The sequence below is a fragment of the Lagopus muta genome, chromosome 16 (genome assembly GCF_023343835.1).
Source record: "Lagopus muta isolate bLagMut1 chromosome 16, bLagMut1 primary, whole genome shotgun sequence".
NCBI classification, from domain to species: Eukaryota; Metazoa; Chordata; class Aves; order Galliformes; family Phasianidae; genus Lagopus; species Lagopus muta.
In genome coordinates this window covers 8,790,050-8,809,949 of record NC_064448.1, presented here as the reverse complement: position 1 = coordinate 8,809,949, position 19,900 = coordinate 8,790,050, and the positions used below count along the sequence as shown (strand labels likewise).

General features: G+C 56.8%; 2 protein-coding genes across 3 annotated transcripts; both read right to left on the bottom strand.

Annotated features, from left to right (window-relative positions):
• Window positions 1-3,098: 3,098 nt before the first annotated feature.
• On the bottom strand, window positions 3,099-6,355 carry LOC125701268 (P2Y purinoceptor 1-like). The gene has a single exon (XM_048963055.1). The coding sequence runs from the start codon at window positions 5,181-5,183 to the stop codon at window positions 4,146-4,148; it is 1,038 nt and encodes a 345-aa protein (XP_048819012.1). The 5' UTR covers window positions 5,184-6,355; the 3' UTR covers window positions 3,099-4,145.
• A 153-nt stretch (window positions 6,356-6,508) lies between these two features.
• CCN5 (cellular communication network factor 5) lies at window positions 6,509-11,903 on the bottom strand. 2 transcript variants are annotated; one of them, XM_048963049.1, is made up of 5 exons: window positions 10,991-11,903; window positions 9,102-9,309; window positions 8,411-8,653; window positions 8,107-8,285; window positions 6,509-7,956 (listed from the first exon to the last, which is right to left on the bottom strand). In XM_048963049.1, the coding sequence occupies exons 1-5, from the start codon at window positions 11,681-11,683 to the stop codon at window positions 7,948-7,950; spliced, it is 1,332 nt and encodes a 443-aa protein (XP_048819006.1). In that variant the 5' UTR covers window positions 11,684-11,903; the 3' UTR covers window positions 6,509-7,947. The 2 variants fall into 2 exon arrangements, with proteins under 2 accessions (XP_048819006.1, XP_048819005.1); XM_048963048.1 differs by having other exon boundaries at window positions 6,509-8,285.
• Window positions 11,904-19,900: the final 7,997 nt, after the last annotated feature.

The following is a 19,900-nucleotide window of genomic DNA, read 5'->3' as shown; positions in this document are numbered from 1 at the left end:
TCCAGACGCACCGACGCGTTTGCTCTGCAGACAGCTGCAAACTGCACAGCTCCCATCGTGCGCAGCTGCAGGACAGCGGTGGCAGCTCTGGGGCTTTACTCTGATCTCAGGCCCTGTGGGACAAGATCCACCCATACACAGCAGGGGCAGGAGCAGCTCTGTACCAAACCCGCCTGGTGACACAGTGCTAACCAACGCAGGGCTGCACAGGCAGTGCACACAGCAGTGTGTTTGCCTGCTGTCACAGGCATTAGAATGAAGGCAATGCTGCGCAGCGGCCCCATGCTCATACATTTCTTTACCCCCACACAGCAAGTGCACCAGAGCTGTGTCACACCGCACACACATCCCTCCTGCCCAGAGAGAAGCCCCACACTGCGCAACTTGGCCTTTGTCTTCTTGCTGCTCTCATTGCACTTGAACAAGGGCACATGGGAGCTGCAGGATTGGAGAAGTCAACATAACGCACTTCAGCATTGATTTCCAACAAGAAATTGCATTATGAGATGACATGTCTTCTTTTTATTGCACAGGGAGGCGGAGGGACAGCAGAGCTCTGTGCATTAAGCAGGAGCTCTGGTGCTTGGGGTGTTCGCATCCTGGGGGCTGCAAACAGAGTCGGCTGCATGGCTTTCCCTGGGCTCTGGGGCATCCCGCTGCCTCCCTCCTACCCCTGCAATCTGGGAGCCCAGGCACCTGCATTCCTCTGTGGATCCTGCCTGATGCCCTGCCTGAATTCCCCAGCCCTCCTCCCCTGGAGCTCATGCGTGGAGCGGCCCCAAGCTGCCAGCGCTGCTGCTGTCAGTCTGTGACCACAAACTCTATTTTCAGCCTATTAAGTTTTTATGTGCTTGGAAAGCTGTCAGTTGAGTGCCAGCCAGGCACACAGCACCTGCCATAAAGCGCCTGGCCCGCACCCAGCTGGGAGAGGTGCTGCTTTGATCTCGGCCGCTTTCATCGGTGCATTTATTTGTCTGGAGCACCTTGGCTTTAATCACAAAAACAAGCTAAAACAATAATGTCCCTACTTAATCACTGCTGGGATTGTTTGCTGAGAAGCAGAGCAGACAACCAGTTGGGATGTGGGCATTCCAGCACAGCCGGGGCTGAGGGTGGTGGCACTGGGATCAGCACACAAAGCAGTGCTTGGCTCAGTGCAGAGCAGGACCTGCTCCGCTCCCACGGTGGGCAGTGCTATAAATGAGTTCTCTGCTGCAGACAGGGGAGGGGCAGATGTTCTGGGAATGCACTGCAAATATGCAAGGATTTTCCTGAGGATGCCTGGATGACAGCTTCACCCTCATCCTGCGGTGGGGCTGGGAAGGGGAATGCTGCCATCCTGCTGCTCTCATTGCTCCCACCCAGTGCTGCGGTTGGGTTGTGGAGCCGGGGGCTGCAGGACCAGGAGTGATTTCTCAGTGGGGAGCAAATAAACCAAACCGGAACTATTTGCTCTGTGGTGCAGTGAGAGCACTGCACTGCAGACACGTTTTGTTCTCCACCTCGAAGTCGCTACTTTTTACCAAATAGTTTGTGCACTGAAGTTCTCCAGCTGCTTCTCTCAGGGTGGATGAATGGGGATGATGGGATGGCTGCTCCCATAGGGGCACACAGAGATGGCTGCTCCCATAGGGGCACACAGAGAAGCCCCCATGGCTCTCGGCTGACGTGCAGTGGCTGAGCCACGTCCCCGGGGCAGAGCACACAGCAGCACCGTGGCCACAGCTGCTCTGCGGATTTCTGAGTCAGTGATGGGAATGAAATGAATGCTGGGCTTTGGGGAGCTGGGCAAAGCGCCTGCTTGGAGCAGGAAGGTCAGCCTGGGGCTGCAGTGGGACAAGGAGGCTCACTTCAATATGCTCCGTTTGAGTGTCTCTGGGCAGGGGCTGAGGTACAGAGCTGTGCAGGTGAAGCTCTGGGTTACCCCAGGGCACCTCCTGCCCCATGGAGGTCCCTATTTATAACCACACACACAGAGGAATAATATGAGACCAACAGCCTCATGCAGCCACGCTGAATGTTGTTCTATTTATACGGGTACTCTCCTTAATAAACTGTTGGTCTCCCAGATGCCAAAGCACTCTGCACAAAGACTCTGAATTTTACTTTAAAGAAACATTCACTGGCAGCACCCGATCCCACACATATTGACCATTTTTGTCCGGATCGCCCAGAGTTAACTGCATTACCTCTGCTTCCCCAGCTCAGCCGATGTCCTTGGTAAATCAGATGAGCTGTCAGGTCTGCTCTCCCCATACCCAGACGTACTGGGACAGTGAAACTGCTCTGCTGCAAAAATAAATGCTGCATTTGGGGATGCTGTGACCTTTCATTAGTGACCTGCAGGACTCAGCCCTTCTTGCAGCTCCCACCACACCACAGGAGATGCTCCCAAAGCCCCCTGCCCTGCAGTTCTTGCTCTGCTGGGGGCCTCTGGTTTAGCTGCTATTGACAGCAGTATGTTCTTGTGTAGCATTTTGGATGCCAAGCAGAACAGTCTTGCATTCTAGAAGGAAGTGAAATGGTCATACATCTGTACATCTCTGTCTGTCACATTTGTCACCTGTGGGGCAGCAGCTGCTCTTTGCACAGGGAGGAGCCTGGAGCAAAAGCAGCAGGAGGGGGCTGCTTTGCTGCTCCATTACACAGCTGTGAGAGCCAGGCAGGCTCATGTGCCAGTGGTTGTCCTTAATTACACACGCAGCTAATTAAGGAAGGGAACTTGGCTGGGTTGGGAGCTTTTTCTTCTTCTTTCTTCTTCTTTTCAGCTTGGATGGAGAGCGGTGCTGCCTGAGGATCAGGAGGGCTGTGAAGCACAAGATGCCACCAAGCCCTGGAGCCATTGCTACAGAGTACAGATCCCGATGGCTTCTGCTGGATTGACTGACGTGGGATATGGAACCATGAGATGCTACAGATCCTGGGCTCAGGGCTGGTTTGTGGGATGCTCTTTAATTCACCCTTAATGATGGGGGGCAGCGGATGAGAGCTGGGCGCATGGGGGGGGGAGCAGAGCTGGTGTGTGCCCCAGCTCCATCCCCCAGGCCAGCTGGCTCTGTGCTGCCACTAAGCTTTAGAAGAAGCCAGAGGGGCACAAGTGAACATGTCAAGTGTTTATTTGCACCTCCGATGCATTAGCCCCATGTGATCGCCACTGTGTCCTCTGTGGAGCAGTGAGGTGGGGCCATGTAAGCAGCAGCTGGCTGGTACCGGTCAGGCTTTGCTCTGACTTCAGTCCTGCGTGGGGCTGTGCTCTCCAGGTAGGGGGCAGTTCTAACTCATGTGCCCCTTCTGAAATCTGCTGCTTCAAGTTTCACTGCTGCGGTCATGCGTTGCAGCTGCTCGTGCTGGGGAGAACCGAAAGCAAAAAGCAGAGTGCTGCTCAGGAGCTGCTGTTCCCCTGCAACAAAAATGCCCCCACGTCCAAGGAAGTTGATGCACGTCCTGCCCTGGCAGCTCACTGTACCTCTGCACAACTTCAGCCAGTGCTGCCTCTCTGCAGGTGACATTTGCACATCAGATTTACAAGAGACAATAGCTCATGTTAATACCGTTGTGAGGCCGAATGCCGGAGAGCTGCAGCCCCCACCCAAGTGGCTCAGAGCTCTTTGGAGTATTGCCTGCTGAGCAAATGGTTCAGGCCACTGCGGTCTTTTGCATTGCAAAGTAATAAAAAAAAAAAAGCCCTGAGAAACTTTAATGTGCCCGTTTGCTTGTTATACACTCTTCTGCAAGAGAGTGAATCATTCTAAAGTAAATTTTTCTGCTGTGAAGGAGGCGGGCTGCAGAAGATAAGCCAGATCCCAAAGCAGATCTGCTTCCAGAAACAACCACCACCGCTGCTGGCACAGTTTAGTCATGTTTCAATCAAGATATGTTAGTGAATGTTTCCATTTCTACAGCACTTCCCCCTGCAGAACTCCCCCTCTCCACCATCCCGCAATGCAGCAGCTCTCTGCCTCACTTTGGGCTGGTTACTCTGTTCTAAAGCCCAAGCCCAGCCTACTCCCTGCTGCCCTCGATCCCCTCTGTCCCAGGCACCATGCTGGAGCCGAGGACTGCAGTCTCATCTCACCACAAAGCATGCTTCAGGTGGGGGAAAGCTGAAGCTGATGTGCACAGGTGTCGGGGAGGTGCTGCACTGATCAGAGCTGCTCAGAAGCCTCCTGCAACTCAAAGACGATGCTGCTCCTCATCTTGTTGGCTCGCTTAGAGGATTCCCATGTGAAGATGGATCCCAGGGTCTCCTTGGCCCTTTGGTGGATATTCCTCATGCGTGACATGCAGTCTTTGCTGGTCATGATGTAGAGCAAAGGGTTGAGTGCGCTATTGAAGCTGGCCAGGCCCCTGGTCACCTGGTAGGAGATGTAGATGTTCTTCATGGCCTGTGTGCAGGACCCCTGCCGCTGCCAGGCTCGGGACAGCAAGTTGAGGTTCCTGAAGATGTGGTAGGGCAGGAAGCAGACGGAGAAGAGGACCATGACGAGCACCACCAGCCTGATGCTGCTCCTTCTGAGGCCGGGCTCCACCGTGTCGCTCCTGCAGAGCACCACCACCACGTGGCAGTAGCACCCGACGATGATGAGGAAGGGGATGACGAACCCCGTCACGGTGATGGCGGCGGTGTAGGGCACGTAGGCACCCAGGCTTTCATCCCCCGTCGTGTCGTGGCACCGCATCCCCATGGGGTCCATCTTGCTGAAGGCGAAGTCAGGGCCCACCTGCACCATGACCCACAGCCACACGGCCGCGCTGAGCCGGCCTGGAGACACGGCAGCCTGGCAGCGGCCCCGCGCCCGCAGCGGGTGCACGATGCCCAGGTAGCGGTGCACGCTGATGCAGGTGAGGAAACCGATGCTGGCGTAGAGGTTGAGGTGGAAGAGCCCGCGGGTGAGGCGGCACCAGCCCCTCCCGAAGGCCCAGGTGCGGCCCCGCAGGTAGTAGCTGATGAGGAAGGGCAGCGTGCAGACGTACAGCAGGTCGGCCAGGCCCAGGTGGCCCACCAGCCGGCTGAGCGGGCTGTGGGGGCCAGAGTGCAGATACCACAGCCCCAGCACGTTCCCCAGCAGCCCCAGCGGGGTCACCACCAGGTACACGCCGGGCAGGAAGCGCTGCGCGAAGGCGGCATCCACGGGGCACAGAGCCCGGCTGCTGTTGTCCCAGAGCGGAGTGCTGTTGGCCATCGGGCGCTGGAGGAGATGAGCAGGCGGCGCGGCGCTCGGGGAGGTGCTCGTGGGGTCAGGACCCAGCGCCAGGGATACGGAGCGTGGGGCTCCTAGATGAGCTGCCAGCCCGCTGGAGGCACTGCGAGCCGGGCACCAAGGCTCGAGCTATTTCTGGTGGTGCTGGGAGGGGCGGGAGGATGGCATGCCTGGGACGGCTCTGCGCCGCGGGGGTGGGGAGAGCTCAAAGATCGCTGCCGCTCTGCTCGCTGCGTCCCGTCCCCAGGGAACGCCACTCTTGCACCCCGCATCCAACTCCGACCTGCAGCTCCGTGCTCGGACCGCACGGCCCACAGACGGCCGGCGGTAGGAGCGAGGGCAGAGCAGAGATCCGCCTGCAAAGTGCGGGTGGCCCCGGTCCATCACAACGCGTGCCAGCGGCGGTGCCAGCACCGCGGATGTGCGACGCTGCCTGGCCCCGGTGCATCTCCAGGGTAGCGCGCAGCAACAGCATCCCGCTGCTGCCCGCTCGATATTCCTTCCACAAATAGAGAAAAATCTCTTCTTTCCCTTGAGCGCTTTTAAGAGGAGGGAACGCAAGAGGCGCTGTGCCTTCCCCCTCCTGCCCACAGGCGCTGGGGTGTGACGCGGCGGGCGCACGGAGCTGGCGGAGCTTATGCGAGAGTTAAAACCAAACCCGAAGAATGCCATCACCCACCTTCACTGCTGAGCAGCTGCTGCAGCACAAACAACGCCAGAAATAGCGTTATCTCCGGGCACCAGAGCAAACAGACCAACGGGCAGAAGGAATGCGGTTTTCCATGGCAGGGGTACGGCCCTGCCCTCCTGTGCTGCCGTAGAGGAGCCCGAGCCACAGGAGTGTCTGCTTATTGCGGGCGAGTTGGCTCCAAAAGCAATAGAGATTCTGTTCAACAGCAGCAAAATAAGTGTGTTTTGTTACAGATGTCGACTGTTACACGTGCTTGCCGAGAAACAAACCGTGCTCTGCCTCTCTTGTGCCGCTGTGGGTACGGATGTGGCTCTGAGCTACAGGGCTTCCTGTAACCGTCTGTGGGTGTGCAGCGCTTATCTGACACCTCCCAGCACCCACAGGGCCCGGTGCTGGGGCTGCAGGAAGCACTTATTGCCCAGGTAGCACAGCTTAAAGGGAGCACCTGAATCGTGAGGGTCAGTTTCCCTCTGTTCTTTAGGGAAAAGTAACTCTGATTTGTTTGGAGTCATTAATTCATTATTTAGGTGTTTTCTGCTGAGTGAATCACAGCTTTCCCCCTTCCCCTCCCCCCCCCCCCCAAAAAAAACAAAAAAAGCCCAAGAGGTGCATTGAGTCATTTGTGTTTGAGATACAGATTGCAGGTTGCTGCTGGAAAAGTGACCTTTAGGATTTCACCAGCAGCGTGGGGTGGCTGGGATGGGCTGAGCCAGCACAGGGGGCCGCATCTCAGCACACGGAAAACTGAACTGCCTTGAACCCAGGATGTTTGGTACAGTGGTTGTGCCTTACCCATGTCAGCAGAGGAACATTGTGGGTTTTAAAGTCTCTGTGAGCTTCACACCACTGCTGTTTTTGGCACAGCTACTGCAGAGGCAGAAAACCGATGGTGTCGAGTCCCTCGTGCTGCGTGCTGCCTGCTGGGGGCTCCTGCATCCCCTCCATCCCACTAAATGAATGGTTGATGTCAGTAAATAATTCTCTTTGTAAACAGCGTGCATGAGCAGCAAGGCTCTTTTTTTTTTTTTTCTTTTTTTCTTTTTTCTCCTTTATTTTTTCCCCCGAAGAGGTGACAACACCCTTCAACACTGATTTATTTCCAGCACTTGCTGGAGCTGCTGGGCTCTGCTGCTGGCCGTGCTGCAATCACGTTCACAATGCTTCGATTGCAGGGGTGCAAAGCCAAGATGCGCGGTCTCGCCTGCTCTGCTCGCCGCCCTTCTCGCTCTGCTCTGCACATCGCTGCGAGGCCGTTAGAGGGCATTTGGGTTTCGTTTCTGAGCAGCCCTTAAGGGTTCACTGCCGCTCGGCTCTCCTGTGCAGCTCCTCACGCTGGAGCAGCCCCAGCCCGTTGGGCTCATCGCTGCTGTTTGTTTTCCCGTCTCCTGCCTTTCTGCTGGCCTTAGTTTTTGGGGTATGCACTTGGATGCGGGGCGGTATGTCTGGTGCCTCCTCCGTCTGAGCTGCTCGCCTGCCAGAGCCCTGCCAAACCGCCGGGCTTTGAAGAGCAGGCGGCCAGGCGGAGCAGGGAGCTGTTTGTCCTGGAGGGATGTGAGGAAGGTAAATGGGAGCTGCCGCCAGGAAAACACCTCTGCCGGTGTCCGGGTGTGGTGGGGCAGCGAGCCCCATCCCCAGCGTGGGGGGCAAGGGGCATCCCAACAGTGGTCTAATTCTGCAGAGCAGAGCTGTGTGTGCGGTGCTGGGCACAGCAGCGTCACTCAGCCCTTTCCAGAAGCCTCTCCGATCCGGGAAAGGACCACGTCCCTTTTTCTCAGGTGTGTTTGTGCTTGGCAGGATTTCCCCATCTCATACAACAGGGTGCTGCTGCCCAGCAACCCAACCCGGGGCAGCAGAGTACACAGGTGTGTTGTAGGGATCTTGTTCTCTATTTCCACCCTCTTCTGCAGCTGAAGTCCATCGGTTCTCCCCCAGATTCCCGAGGGACGTGTCTTCCATCTCCTCCAAAACCACGGTGTCACAGATGTGTGCCAGCCTCAGTCCCGGAACATTGGCTGTGGGACACAACCAGGGTGGGCGCAGCTGCAAACACCCTCCTCATCCCCTCTGGAAAGGCAAAGCGGAGTGATGTAGGGACAGTGGATGCTGGAGGACTCACGGCTGGGGGGCTGACGGGGCGTGCACGGGGTGTTGGCTGGGATGTCCCATTCCCACTCCAAGCTGCTGCCTGGAGGTGTCGGCATCACCATCGCTTACCACAGGGGATGCCGCCGGCAGAGCCGGGCAGGGCCTGAGCACGCAGAGCCGCCGCTGTGTCTCCAGGCGGCAGTAGCGGTTCTGGTTGGAGACGCGGGTGGAGAAGCCGACGCCGCAGGTGGCCGAGCAGACGCTCCACTCCGTGCCCCACGGCTGGCAGAGGTACGGCACTGCGGGGGCTGGATGGAAACAGAGGAGGGGAAGTGGGATTGGAGCCCAGTGCCGCCTTACCTGCCCTGTGCCACGGAGAGAGGGGCAGTGAGGGGTCCCCTGTTGGGGCTCACCACCTCGTCCCACCTCCTACCTGCCCCAGTGCTCTGCCGCTCTCCGGCCTCGCAGACCCACTCAGGGCAGCACTTCCCTGGGATGTCCACACGCCGTGGGTAGGGGCAGTCTGGGGTGGGCAGGCGGACGTCCTCCTGGCAGAGCGGGACGCAGGTGAAGCCCCCGTCCAGGCAGCGGCACTGCAGCTTGCAGCTGGGCTGGAACACCTCCCCGTCACGGTACAGCCGTCCGTTCACCTCACAGCCCTCCTCGTTGTCTTCGACTGCAACGATAGTGGGGAGCCACCGGGGCAAGGGGACAGAGAGTGGGGGTGGCAGAGGGGATAGCTGGTGGTGACTGGGGGCTGCCAGGAGGAGGGGGAACTGGATGGTCACAAGGGCATAGGGAGGCATGAGGTGATGTGTCGCCCAACCTCCTCCTCCCTGCCTCCTACATCATGAGGTGGTGACAAACCCACTGCTCTCTCTCCAACCCTGTCCATAGCTCTCAAGGCTTTCAGACTTGAAAATATCCCTCTGTTATTTCCCTGCAGCTCTCTATCCCCTCTATCCCCTCTAGCCCCTATGCCCATCCCACTCAAACCACCCCCAAAAACCCGGCTAGCGATTGGCATTAGAATTGGCAGGAGCAGCAACTCAGCCCTGCAGCCATCTGTGTGCATCTTCCTCGGCAGAGCAGCTCTCAGAGCCATGTCCAGCTGTAGTGCTCACAGTTGCAGGTGCCTCCTGTCCCCGAGCTGTAGTCACAGATGAGCCCCTGGCTGCGGTCACAGACATGCAGGAAGTCGCAGGGCTCTCCCAGGCGCCGAGCGCAGATCCTGCAGCAGCCACAGCCATCCAGGACCAGGGGGGACCCACGTGGGCAGCGGGGCAGCACGTGGGAGCAGTAGCACGGCCGTCGGCACAGCTGGCAGCACACCTGGGGGTACAAAGCATCGTGGGTTTGACACAGCTGATGGCTTTGGTTGCAAACTGGGATGGCCTCTGGAAGTCATCCTTGGTTGGGTGGAGATAGATGTTGGCTCTGCCCATCCATGGGGACACGGCAGTGCTGCTGGGAAAGCTGCCGTGTTCTTAGGAAGTGACTGCACAGCACGATGGGCTCCCATGGAAACCAGGAGAATCAGGAATACCCTGCAAGATGGGGGCTGACATGCACCACTGCTGCGAGTGCAGGAGGAGGTAGGGCTGGGAAGTGAGCATCCACACACTGAGGCTCATCAGGTGGTGTTTGCAGCCCCCATGGCAGTTGGTGCACAGTTGGGGATGCAGCTTCCCAGGACCTACGTACACATGGTGAGGGCATTGCTCCTCCCCAGCCCCTCGCTGTGAGCACATCTCATTTGTGCCAAGAAATGGGACAACACATTTGCAGGGGAGAACTGAAGCCTGATGAGGCTCACTGCTGTTCTCTGTGCTGCGGCTGCCTCCTCCCCTACCCTGCCTGCAGCAGCCCCTGCCAACCCGTACCCCAAGGCAGTGTGCCTGCTCTGTGCCTGCAGGAGTTCCCCCAGGTGGGCAGCAGTGTGTCTGTGGCTGTTCTGCACACACCATTACCCTGGCACATCTGACAAGGGCGGCTGCTGGGGCTGCTGCATGTTGGATCGGAAGCCAAACGTTTTGGATCTGCAGTTTGCCTGTGCTGCCCTGCACAATGCAGGTATGCGTGCAACCCTGCCAGGATGTGAGAGGTGAAATCTATCCAAAATGGGCTGGGCAGTCTCTGCCTTGTTCTGGTCCTCTTAATGAGCAGCACTGCTGCTGTTGCAGAAGGCAGGGGGACCATTAGAGACCAGGGCACTGGTGGTGTTGGCCATGTTTGGACTGGGGGCAGAGGACAGCTGGTGGCTCTCCAGAGCTCACTGAGGTCTCCTGGCCAGGAGCTGCTCATCAGTCATAACTCACCCAGGAGCCAAGTGCATTTTTCATCTTTCAGGTTTCTATTACAGACTGATGTTTTAGAAGGATTTGCCCATCCAGCAATCTATTAGATGGCTATTAATCTGTTTCCCCATGCTCCCTGCAATTAACTTGTCATTAGATGGCAATGTGGCTCCTGTTGGAGATCTTAAGTGCCCAGGAAAGCAGTCAAACAGGCACGAGGCTGTTCTGATGTCCCTGCTTGCAGTCTGGCTTGGGATTCAAGCACCAATTACAAGAATTTGGAACTGACATACCCCAACATTTTTCAAAACTCTGCACAGGGAGCTGTGTCATGCAGAATCCAAGAGAGAAAAAAAAAATCAAACCCCTGGAACAATCCCAATCTATTGGATGGTTTGCATGAGCGTCCTGGAATGGGGGAGAGCTGAGTAGCCCTGGGGCTGGTGCTCACTGCACGGAGCCTGCAGGAGCTGCAGGATGGCTGCAGGGCAGGTGAGCAAACAGAGCACATTGCTGCAGCACAGAGGCGTTTGGTCCATGAGAGTTAAGACTATGCTGCTTCATTGGAATTCTCTCCCAGGCAGAGCTCTGCAGACATACAGCTGCCTGCCAGCTGTCAGGGCTACAGCAGCACTGCATTCTCCCTACAGTCCCATACTGGGAATCCTGGTGCTGCCCTGAGTGATCCTGAGGACATCCCACGCCCGACTCCTTACCTTGGAGAGGATGCAGAGCAGGGAGAGGATGAGGAGCTGCTTCTCCAGCCGGAGCCTCATGTTTGCAGGCTTTAAAGCCCTGAGTGGGTCCTGCTGGTGTTTATACTCTCCTCGCTCTGATGTCACTCCCAGGCTCCAATATAAACAGGAGTAGGTTTGGACGAGCCTCAAGATTTGCTTTCTTTTTTTTCCAGCCCACATTCCAGCTGACATTTCCACTCCCCTCAAGGTGAGAGCATGCTGTCTGCTGGGAGAGCAAGAGAGGGGAAGGGACAAGGGACACGTCCCCAATGGCACGGACATGGCAGAGGGGGCTGCCGAGCCTGGGCTGTCAGACAGTGCCAGCACCTCTCTGCTGGGCTGTGAACGGGCAGGGATGGCCTGACATGTTCCCCTGACATCCAGCCTGGGACATTGCCAAGCCTGAGCAGGGCTGGGAACCCAGCCCCATATGTAACTCTGCCCCAGGGCATGGCTTTGGGAGAGGGATATGTCACCCACACTGCATGGAATCCCAAAGCTGAGGGCAGAGTGCTGCCCCTCTGCTGTGTGGGATTCACAGTGTGCAGGAATGGCCAGGCAAGCTCTACAGGTGCTAAAAGGGCTCTTCTTTCCTTGGCTCCTATGGCACAGCAAGAGCAGGAAAGTGATGTGCAGCCCCCAGTGGGACAGCACATGGGGTTGGATGCACATGGTGTGGATTTGGACTCACCACATCACGCAGGTTCTGCCTTCTGCAGGAGCATGGAGCAGTACTTGAGCAGCTCATCGTGTAGACACTGTTACAACCCTTCCCCTCTGGAGCACGTACCCCATCTGTGTTTTGCACCACACGTGTCATTTCATGGCTGGGGATTCATCCCCCAAGTTGTGCTCTGCGGTTCCCATGGCATTACTGTCAGGTTTTTTGTTTCTTTTTTGTGGTCAGTTGATGCATGGATCTAAATACATCTCCTGGGAAGCTCTGCTGTTTCTATAGAAATGAAGGCACCCACTCAGCAAATGGACTTCTTCAGACAGCCATGTTTCTCCATGCTGTGCCATTGAACACGCAGCACCACCAATCTCTAATTTTTTGCTCCATTCATCTGTACTCACATCCCTCTGCAATGGCTGCACACCTTGCTCTCCCTCCATTCCTTCCCTTTGCTTAAGCCTCTTCCTTTCCTTACTGACAGCTCAGGACAGCCAGGAGCCCTGAAGTTAAAAGGGCTGCTTATGGCTGCTTCCATCCCTCTGTGGCCACTTCCATCCCCTGGGGGACCACCAGCCATGCAGTCCTCTACCTTGAGATCACCACATCCACCCCAAGCCCAGGCGAGGAGAGACGAAAAGTATTTACCATCTGGTGGCCATCCAAGTGACTTGTGAGAAAAGAATTCCGGGCTGCCGTCCAGCTCCTGACAGTCAGGCAGCGGCACCAGAAACCCTCGGCTCCAGCTGGGACCGCTGACCCCTGTGGGCTGCCATGGGGGGCCGGGGCTGAGCGCAGGGGACCCCCACGAGTGGGGCTCTGTGGTGGTGGCCGTCCCACTCACAGCCCCTGTGCCTGCAGAGAAGAAGGAGCTGAGGTTGCACTGGGGAGTCGATGGGCTGTGGCGACTGAGAAAGGGCTCTGTTAGCCAAAATCGTGGAGAATGTCATAATTCAGACTCAAGGGGCTTATCACTACAACATCCAGCTGCGTTGTGAAGGGCCAGCGCTGCTTCTTAATGGGTATCGCAAAACCTGGGCAGCAATTCAGAGTGACTCCCTGCTGAAGCCCAGATGAGAGCCATCTGTCCCCATAAGTTAAACATTCAGATAACCCAAAGAGTAAGAATTTTGTAAGATGAAGCCTGGAAGCCTCAGGCAGATGAATCTTCCCATTATTATTTGGAAAATAGTGTCAGGAATCATCACGTATCGAGTGTTGTGAGTCTCGGAGAGATTATTTTTGGTATAAAGCATCTCCAAACATGAGCTTCTTTTACAATCTCAGTGGAAGTTTTGTCTCCCAGACAAGACATAAACCCAGACCCTGACCTCATGGGTCCAGACCCTCGGTATTTTCCATGGTGCTAACTCGTGTTTCCTGATCACGTTGCTCATTCTTTTTGTCTATCCCTGTTTTTCTTGTGGTTTAAGGCTGAAATAAGCTTTGTTCTCCAGTCCTTGTCTAGGTGGGGTGTGCTGCAGAGGGTCCCAGCTCCCTTCCCAGTGCTGGACTTCCCAGGCATGCACTTCCCATCAACCAGCTCCTCCTGACCACATCCCCAGCCAAGTCCATAACGGCACAGCTGAAACCTTTAGTGTATGTGTGGGATTCAGCTGAGAAAAACAAGCCTCCAGGTCTCACCATGGTTATGAAAGCAGCGATGTCGCCCGGAAAGTATGTACCAGGGAGCAGAGAGCTGCAGTGCCGAAAGGGGTGAGCGGGGGAGGTGGGCACCCGCTCAAATATGACTCAAAATCAGGGGAAATTATTTCTGATGAACGTAATTACTTCGGCTCCAGCCCTGATCAATACGAGGAGATGAAACACTCATAAACCAGCCGAGAATGCGAGCTATGCACCGTGATTTGTAAAAGATGTTTGGCTCCGGGCTGCTGCTGTCAGGCTGCCTGTGGGGCAGGGACCCGATGGGGAGGCTGCAAACCCACAGCCCCCAGCGAGCATCTCCTGCAAGGTAGGAGAGGAGGTCATCCCACACGGGTCTCAGTGTTCATTAAGAACATGCAGCAGCTGGGCTGGATGGAATGTATGCTCTGATGACAGCAGGAGAGCCACGGCAGCCCCTGTAGGATGGGGTTTGGGTGGGCACCCAGCACAGCTGGGCACAGTGCACTGGGTGAGAGGGTCTTCGGGGAGGGGTGTGCAGAAAGGGAGCGTTTGGCCGCTGGGTCTGCATGCGTCATGCAGGGTTGGTGACAGCAGCCAGACCCACAGCTCTGTGCAGCCTGCTTCTGGCCAGGGCTTCTGCTTCTGTTTCAAGCAACCAGAGCCCCAAAGAAGCATCTCAGAAGGCAGTTCTTGGGAGCCAGAGCCCAAAAAGGAGCACAGTCCAACACAGCAGGGGCACACAGCTGCTCTTGCTGAGCCCAGAAAAAAAGGGACATCTCCCATGGATACCACTGAGAGCAGTGTTGTGTACTCTTGCCATCACCCACCACCTGGCTGCAGGCTGTTTAAGCTGATTTTGGCTGCAGTTCGTGCCATCTGTACCACATTTCCAACAGTTTCTCTGTCACCTCCCTTGGGCACAGAGCTTCCCTATCCACATGGAGAAATCCCGTTCTCCCCGTGCTGGGGTTTTGCTGGAAAGCACAACCAGCACAGTGTGGTTGGGGTTAGGAGAGCCTGTTTCCCAGCGATGCTGCACGTGGCCCTGCTGAGCTGCGGTCTGCCACGCTGCTGCCACCCAGAGCGAAACACAAATGCTGGGAATGAAGCACAAACGCTTCACCGACCGCAGTCCTTGAGCACAAGGCGAGGAGCCCAGCACAGCCAAAGCCAAGGGGAAGCTCTCTGAGCAGCAAGCGCAGGTCCTGAGCCACCTGCCTGCACCCACCCAGAGCTGAGACCTCCTGGTGTCACCTGCAGTCCCCATCCTGTGGCAGGAGGAGGTGACAGTGATGCTGCGTTGTCACCGTGCTCACCCTTGGGGCACCTTTGAGGTGGCACTTGGACGTGGCCAAGCCCTCACTGCCCGCTCATCCTCAAGAGCCAGGGGCACCTGCTCTGAGCCGCATTCCCCAGCTACAGCACTCCCGTCCCGGAGCCCGGCCCGTCTGCGTGCTGCTCCTGGCAACATCTGCAAGGAAATAGCTGAAGGTATTGAGAGGGGAGGCAGGAAACGCTCTGCATTTTTTTTCTAAATATAATGACACTGATGCTGTTTGCAGTGGTTAAAAATAGCCGCCCAGAGAACCTGCCTTTTTCCTGTTTGCTTTGAGCTCTCACTTTCTGTGTTCTGAGGAGCTGTGTGAAAATAAACCCAGCAGAGACAATCTCAGCAGCATGCAAAGCCAAAGCAGGCGGCCACGTTCAGCACCACCAAATGCACACAGCCCAATGGCTCTGAGCTCGCTTGGCCTGCGCTGGGACACCCTGAGCTCAAGGAACAGCCATGAGAGCAGGCTCCTGCTGCTGCAGGTGCTGAGATGAGAAGCTGTGTGCTCATTTTTCAGCATGGCAGAGCGAGGTGTGCGTGTCCTGGCGGGAGCTCTGCCTGATTTATGGCAGGTGCTGCTCCAGGTGCCTTGGGAGAGGCCTGGCAGAGGATAAGTGAGCATGTGCAGGGATGGACTGTGGTGAAGAAAGTGTGGTGTTGTAGGAGGGCTGCCTGGAATGCACTGCAGCCGGGAGCGGGGGATGAAGGACTGTGTCAGCCCTGTGTGCATTCCTCTGCCCTCCTCACTCCATTCCCAAATGCCATTGGGGTTGGCGTGAGGCAGATGAGCAGTGGGTGGGAGCATTGTTGGCACTATGCTGGCAGAGGTTGGCATTGCCATAAAGCACAGGTCAACATCACCATACAGCAGAAGCAGACATCACCATATGGCAGACCCTGAAACTGCCATACTGCAAAGGCTGGCATTGCCATGCAGTGACTGCCCTTGTTGTTCTTCCCAGAGCTCTGAGTCAGCAATACAGTGTTTAAAATACCACTGGGCTATTATGAGTCACAGTCTGGGCCACTTTTGTGTCACAGAGCCAGTTCTCCTGCAGACCCACACTTTAACCTGACACAACGTGGTTTTGCCAGCTGTCCCCCACCAAGCAGTTTCCCCAAGCACCCTTCCCCCAGCAGATGCTTTCCTGGGGTCTCACAGAGGGCTCTGGCCATACTTCTGCGGTCTGCTCAAGCCCCGAACTCGCGGAGGAACATGATCCCGTCCCGCCGACCTGCACCCCCCCGCGGTGCTAACTTCTGGAGGAGCCCCCAGCCCCAACCTCCGCACGGCCGCAGCCCGACCCGGCACCCCTCGGATCGCAGCGGTGACCCCGCACCGCGCGGCCTCTGCCTCCCCCTGGTGGCAGCGCCGGGCCGGGGACGCGGCGCGGTGCCGGGGGTTCGGAGCCGGGACACGCGGGGACGCAGCTTGCCCCGCTCGCCCAGCACGCTGCCGGGCGTTCATCTTTTCTCCTAAGAAAAGCCCTTCTGCTGCCACTGGGGAGAAACTTCTTCTAGCCAGGCATGCATCACGCCCGGGGAATGGCTGGAATCGAAGCCAGCTTTGGTAGAGACAGCTGTCTACAAATTGAAGCTGTTTTCTTCCCAATAATCTGTTTTCAATTTCTTGGGCAGCCCTTCGAGCCAAGAACAGAACAAAACAAGAGCTCCAGGAGATCCTATAGAATATTAATTGGGCCAGAGCCCTGGATTAGGCGGATTAAAGCGTCTCCAGCAGTTTCCTGCTCCGCACAGCAAGGATTGGTTTCTCTCAGACATTCCTTGCTGCGGCAGGAGGCCGTGCCCGTCTGTGTGGGGCAGCGGCCAGGCAGCCCCCAGTGCCCCCCAGCACTGTTCCCATCTTGACCTGGCATGGGGTGATGGGAACACCTGGCTGCTTCACTACTGCTTCTCCCCTCCACCCTTCTGCCTTTCTCTCCATTCCTGCTATTTCGCCTTCACTGTGCAATAGTCCCTAGAGTAGAAGAGATGATCTCCACGTCTCCAACATTCTCTGGGGAAGCTCCTGGCACAGCAGAGCACATTGGCTGGGGACCCCCAGTCCCATGGACACCCAACCCAGCTGGCTTCTGGGGCTGACAGCATCAGGATGGTGGAGGAATCCGTGCAACCCCAGGTTTGCTCAGAAGGACGCAGTGCTACAAGTGTGAGAGTTCAGAGGACACTAATTACCAGCCCCACCTGGGGAATTATTACTAATTCCAGAAAGAACTAATTACCTGCCCACACACCTGGCCCAGGAGCTCTATTTAAGCACAGCCCAGAGGCTCAGGCACTTTTTGGGCTGCATTAGGGAGTGCAAAACTCCAGCTAGGCTATACCTGGCCAGGGGGACCTTAAGAGGGACCTTGAGCCAGACCCTGTCTGCTGCCTTCCAGGTATGGTACCATCCTGCCCCTCACTATAGCCCTGCAGGCTGAGCTCCTGGTGCAAAGAGGGACCTATCACAGCAGTACAGCCTTATGATCTTGCTTGACTCCAGCTGCCATCTCTGGTTTGGGGCATGGAGGCAGCTGTGTGAACTGAGATTAGGTATAGGTGTGCTGGGAGGAACTGGGAGTCCCTTCAGCTCTGGCATTACCAGTGCTTAAGGCAGAGGGCTGGGTCGGAGCCTGTGCTAAGGGGATAAGGCAGCACTGCCCCGATGTGGTTCAGGTACAATGGTGCTCGCCTCTTCTGTGCTGCAGGACCCCCGAGGCAGCGCCCTGTCCCAAATAACGCTGCGATGTAGGACTGAGAGGTCAGTTACAGCCCGTACAAAAGCTGACCCTGGTGTGTGTGTGTGTGTGGGGGGGGGGGGGGGGGGTCAGCCTCCAGAAGTCTCTCCCTGGGCGCCTGGGGAGGGGTTGGAAGGGCAGCGGCAGCCTGCGGGTCAGGGCTCCGTGCTGGGACTGCGTCCTGCTGAGCTGCGGTACTGAGGAGCGTCGGAAGAGGGCAATGTTCGGCCGCTGTGCTCCGCTCAGTCCCAGGCAAAGCGGCTGTAGGAAGGTTGCATTCAGCAAGAGCGGTTTTTTTTCTCCTTTTTCATTTTTTTTGGCTGTTGCAGCGAGGGAGGAGATGCGCGGCGCTGACCTTGCAGCCTTGCCGAGAGCAGCTGTGCTCGGGTTAATTCTGCTCTCTCGCAGCCCGGGGCAGCGTCCGGCCGAGCGCTGCAATCCAATTACCGGGGCCGGGAGGGCAGCTCGGGGCGACACGTGCGGGTCCCTTCCGGCCCGAGCAGAGCTGTGCTGCGGGCGGTGCCGGCTGTGTGCGCGCTCCTGGCCGCGTCCCGCTTCTCTTGTGACAGTCGGGGCAGGAATGGAGCGGCGTGTGTCTGAATCGGGCTCCTCCTGGTGCGGGCATCACCGTTCTGGGTTCTGCTCCACGTGGAGGAGGCAGCCCAGCACCCACCCGAGATTTCTGGCCCTGGTGCACGGTGACCTCTCATCATCCCAAAGATGCGGGTGGGAAGGGGCTCTGCTCTCCGCCAGGGGCTCAGTGCCGACGGGGTGGGTTCTGTAGGCTTTTCTAGGGTTGAAGCACTGCCGGTTCCAAACTGCAGCTCTTCTCCCCAGCACAAAACACTGGCTCTGCTTCTCTACCTTTTCTTTGCATTACTGCCATCCTGGGGTGGCCTTTCTGCTCCAGATGCCCGGAGCAGGTCGCAGTACCTCAGGGTGGCCTGATGCTCAGTACAAGCTGGTTTGGTTTTACTGTCCCTAATCCCATTAGGGGATGAGCTTGCAGCAGCCCACGCGGCTCTGCAGGAGGCTGCAGCCCAGGACATGACTGTGTCCCTGTGCTGCGCTGGCCTTGCTGTCACTCAGCTGGGCATGCATCGGGTGTCCCCTGTGTCTGCTATGGGAAGCTGCAACCTGCTCGAGGATAGCATCGTCTGCACCCCAGAGCCACTACTGGGAAACAAAGAAGGGATTCCAGCACTGGGGCTGGGGTGGGCTCACCCTGGGGCAGGGGTTTTCCTGAATCAGCATTGCTAGGCCTTTACTGACACAATTTACACACTTTTCCTCCTTTGGCTGCTTGCAACGGGCTGCAGTGTGATGCGTATTATTCACGCAAGTGTGAAAATGTAGGGTTTGGTTTTGTTTTGGAAAATCTAAGCCCAGCACCAGTGTGTGTTGCAGTATGGCAGAGCCAATGAGGTCTGAGGCCCCGAGCAGTCTTTGATGGGGATCTCCCAGGTCCCTGTCTGTGTCTCTCCCATTTCCCAGGTGGGAAACTGCTGTGAAGACATCAATAAATCAACATTTATTTCGTATCAACTATACAGATTTGCCTGGCTGAGCAGCAGTGAGGATGGATAAAGGGGGTCAGGGTGAGGTCAGTCACTCAGCTCACACCTCGTGTGGAGGGCTCTCACACAGCCGGGTGCTGCTGACAGCAGCTGCTGGTGGCTCTCCTGGAAAGAGCTGAGTCAGCAGAGGCAGGCATTAGTCAGCAGGATGAAACCCACACCTCCTGCAGCACTCCGTGCTTCAGCTCTGTTCACCTCCTTGACCTTGGCTAACAGCTTTTCTCCTGGCCTCTTCTGCCTTGTAATTTCTCTTAACCTCGGCAGAGGCTGCGGTGACGGTGAGCGAGGTTGTGCCTTCAGGAGGCCATGAGAGAGCACTGTGCTTTGCTTGGGGACCATCTGTGCTGCAGATGCTTTTGGAACAGAAATCAGACCTCTGAGCGTGCGATGCTCCAAACGCACAAGATATTTAAAAACACAAAACAAACAATCAAACAAACAAACAAACAAAATCCCACAACAGTAGTACAGAGGTGAAGTTGCCCATGGGAGCTCAGCAGGACAGTGCCATTTCATGCCCTGCTGCCAGTTTGTACATCCCAGCTGTGTCTGCAGGCTTCCAGCTGGATCAGGCTGTTGCAAGCAGTCAGAGCAGCGCTGAGCTCTGTGCCTTCCCCCAGACACTGACCCTGGTGCAAATACAGTTGGGCAGTGAGAGAGAAGTCCGTTTTGTCCACTTGTGGTAGCGCTTACACCTGCAGCCCTAGGTGCTCTCTCTGCTTACACACCACTACAGGCAATAGGGATGTTTTACACTGATACAACGGTTTTGTTTGAGGTCCCTTGAGGTCTGGGGACACCTGAGGGTGTGGAGAGGGGGGTGCAGAGTGGATCCGTGGCACTCGATTTAGGAGACCCTGCATCACCATGCCTGCACCGGTACCAGGGCACATCACAGCAGGGAGCGGCGCCACCTCGCAGGTGCGCTGTTAGCTCAGT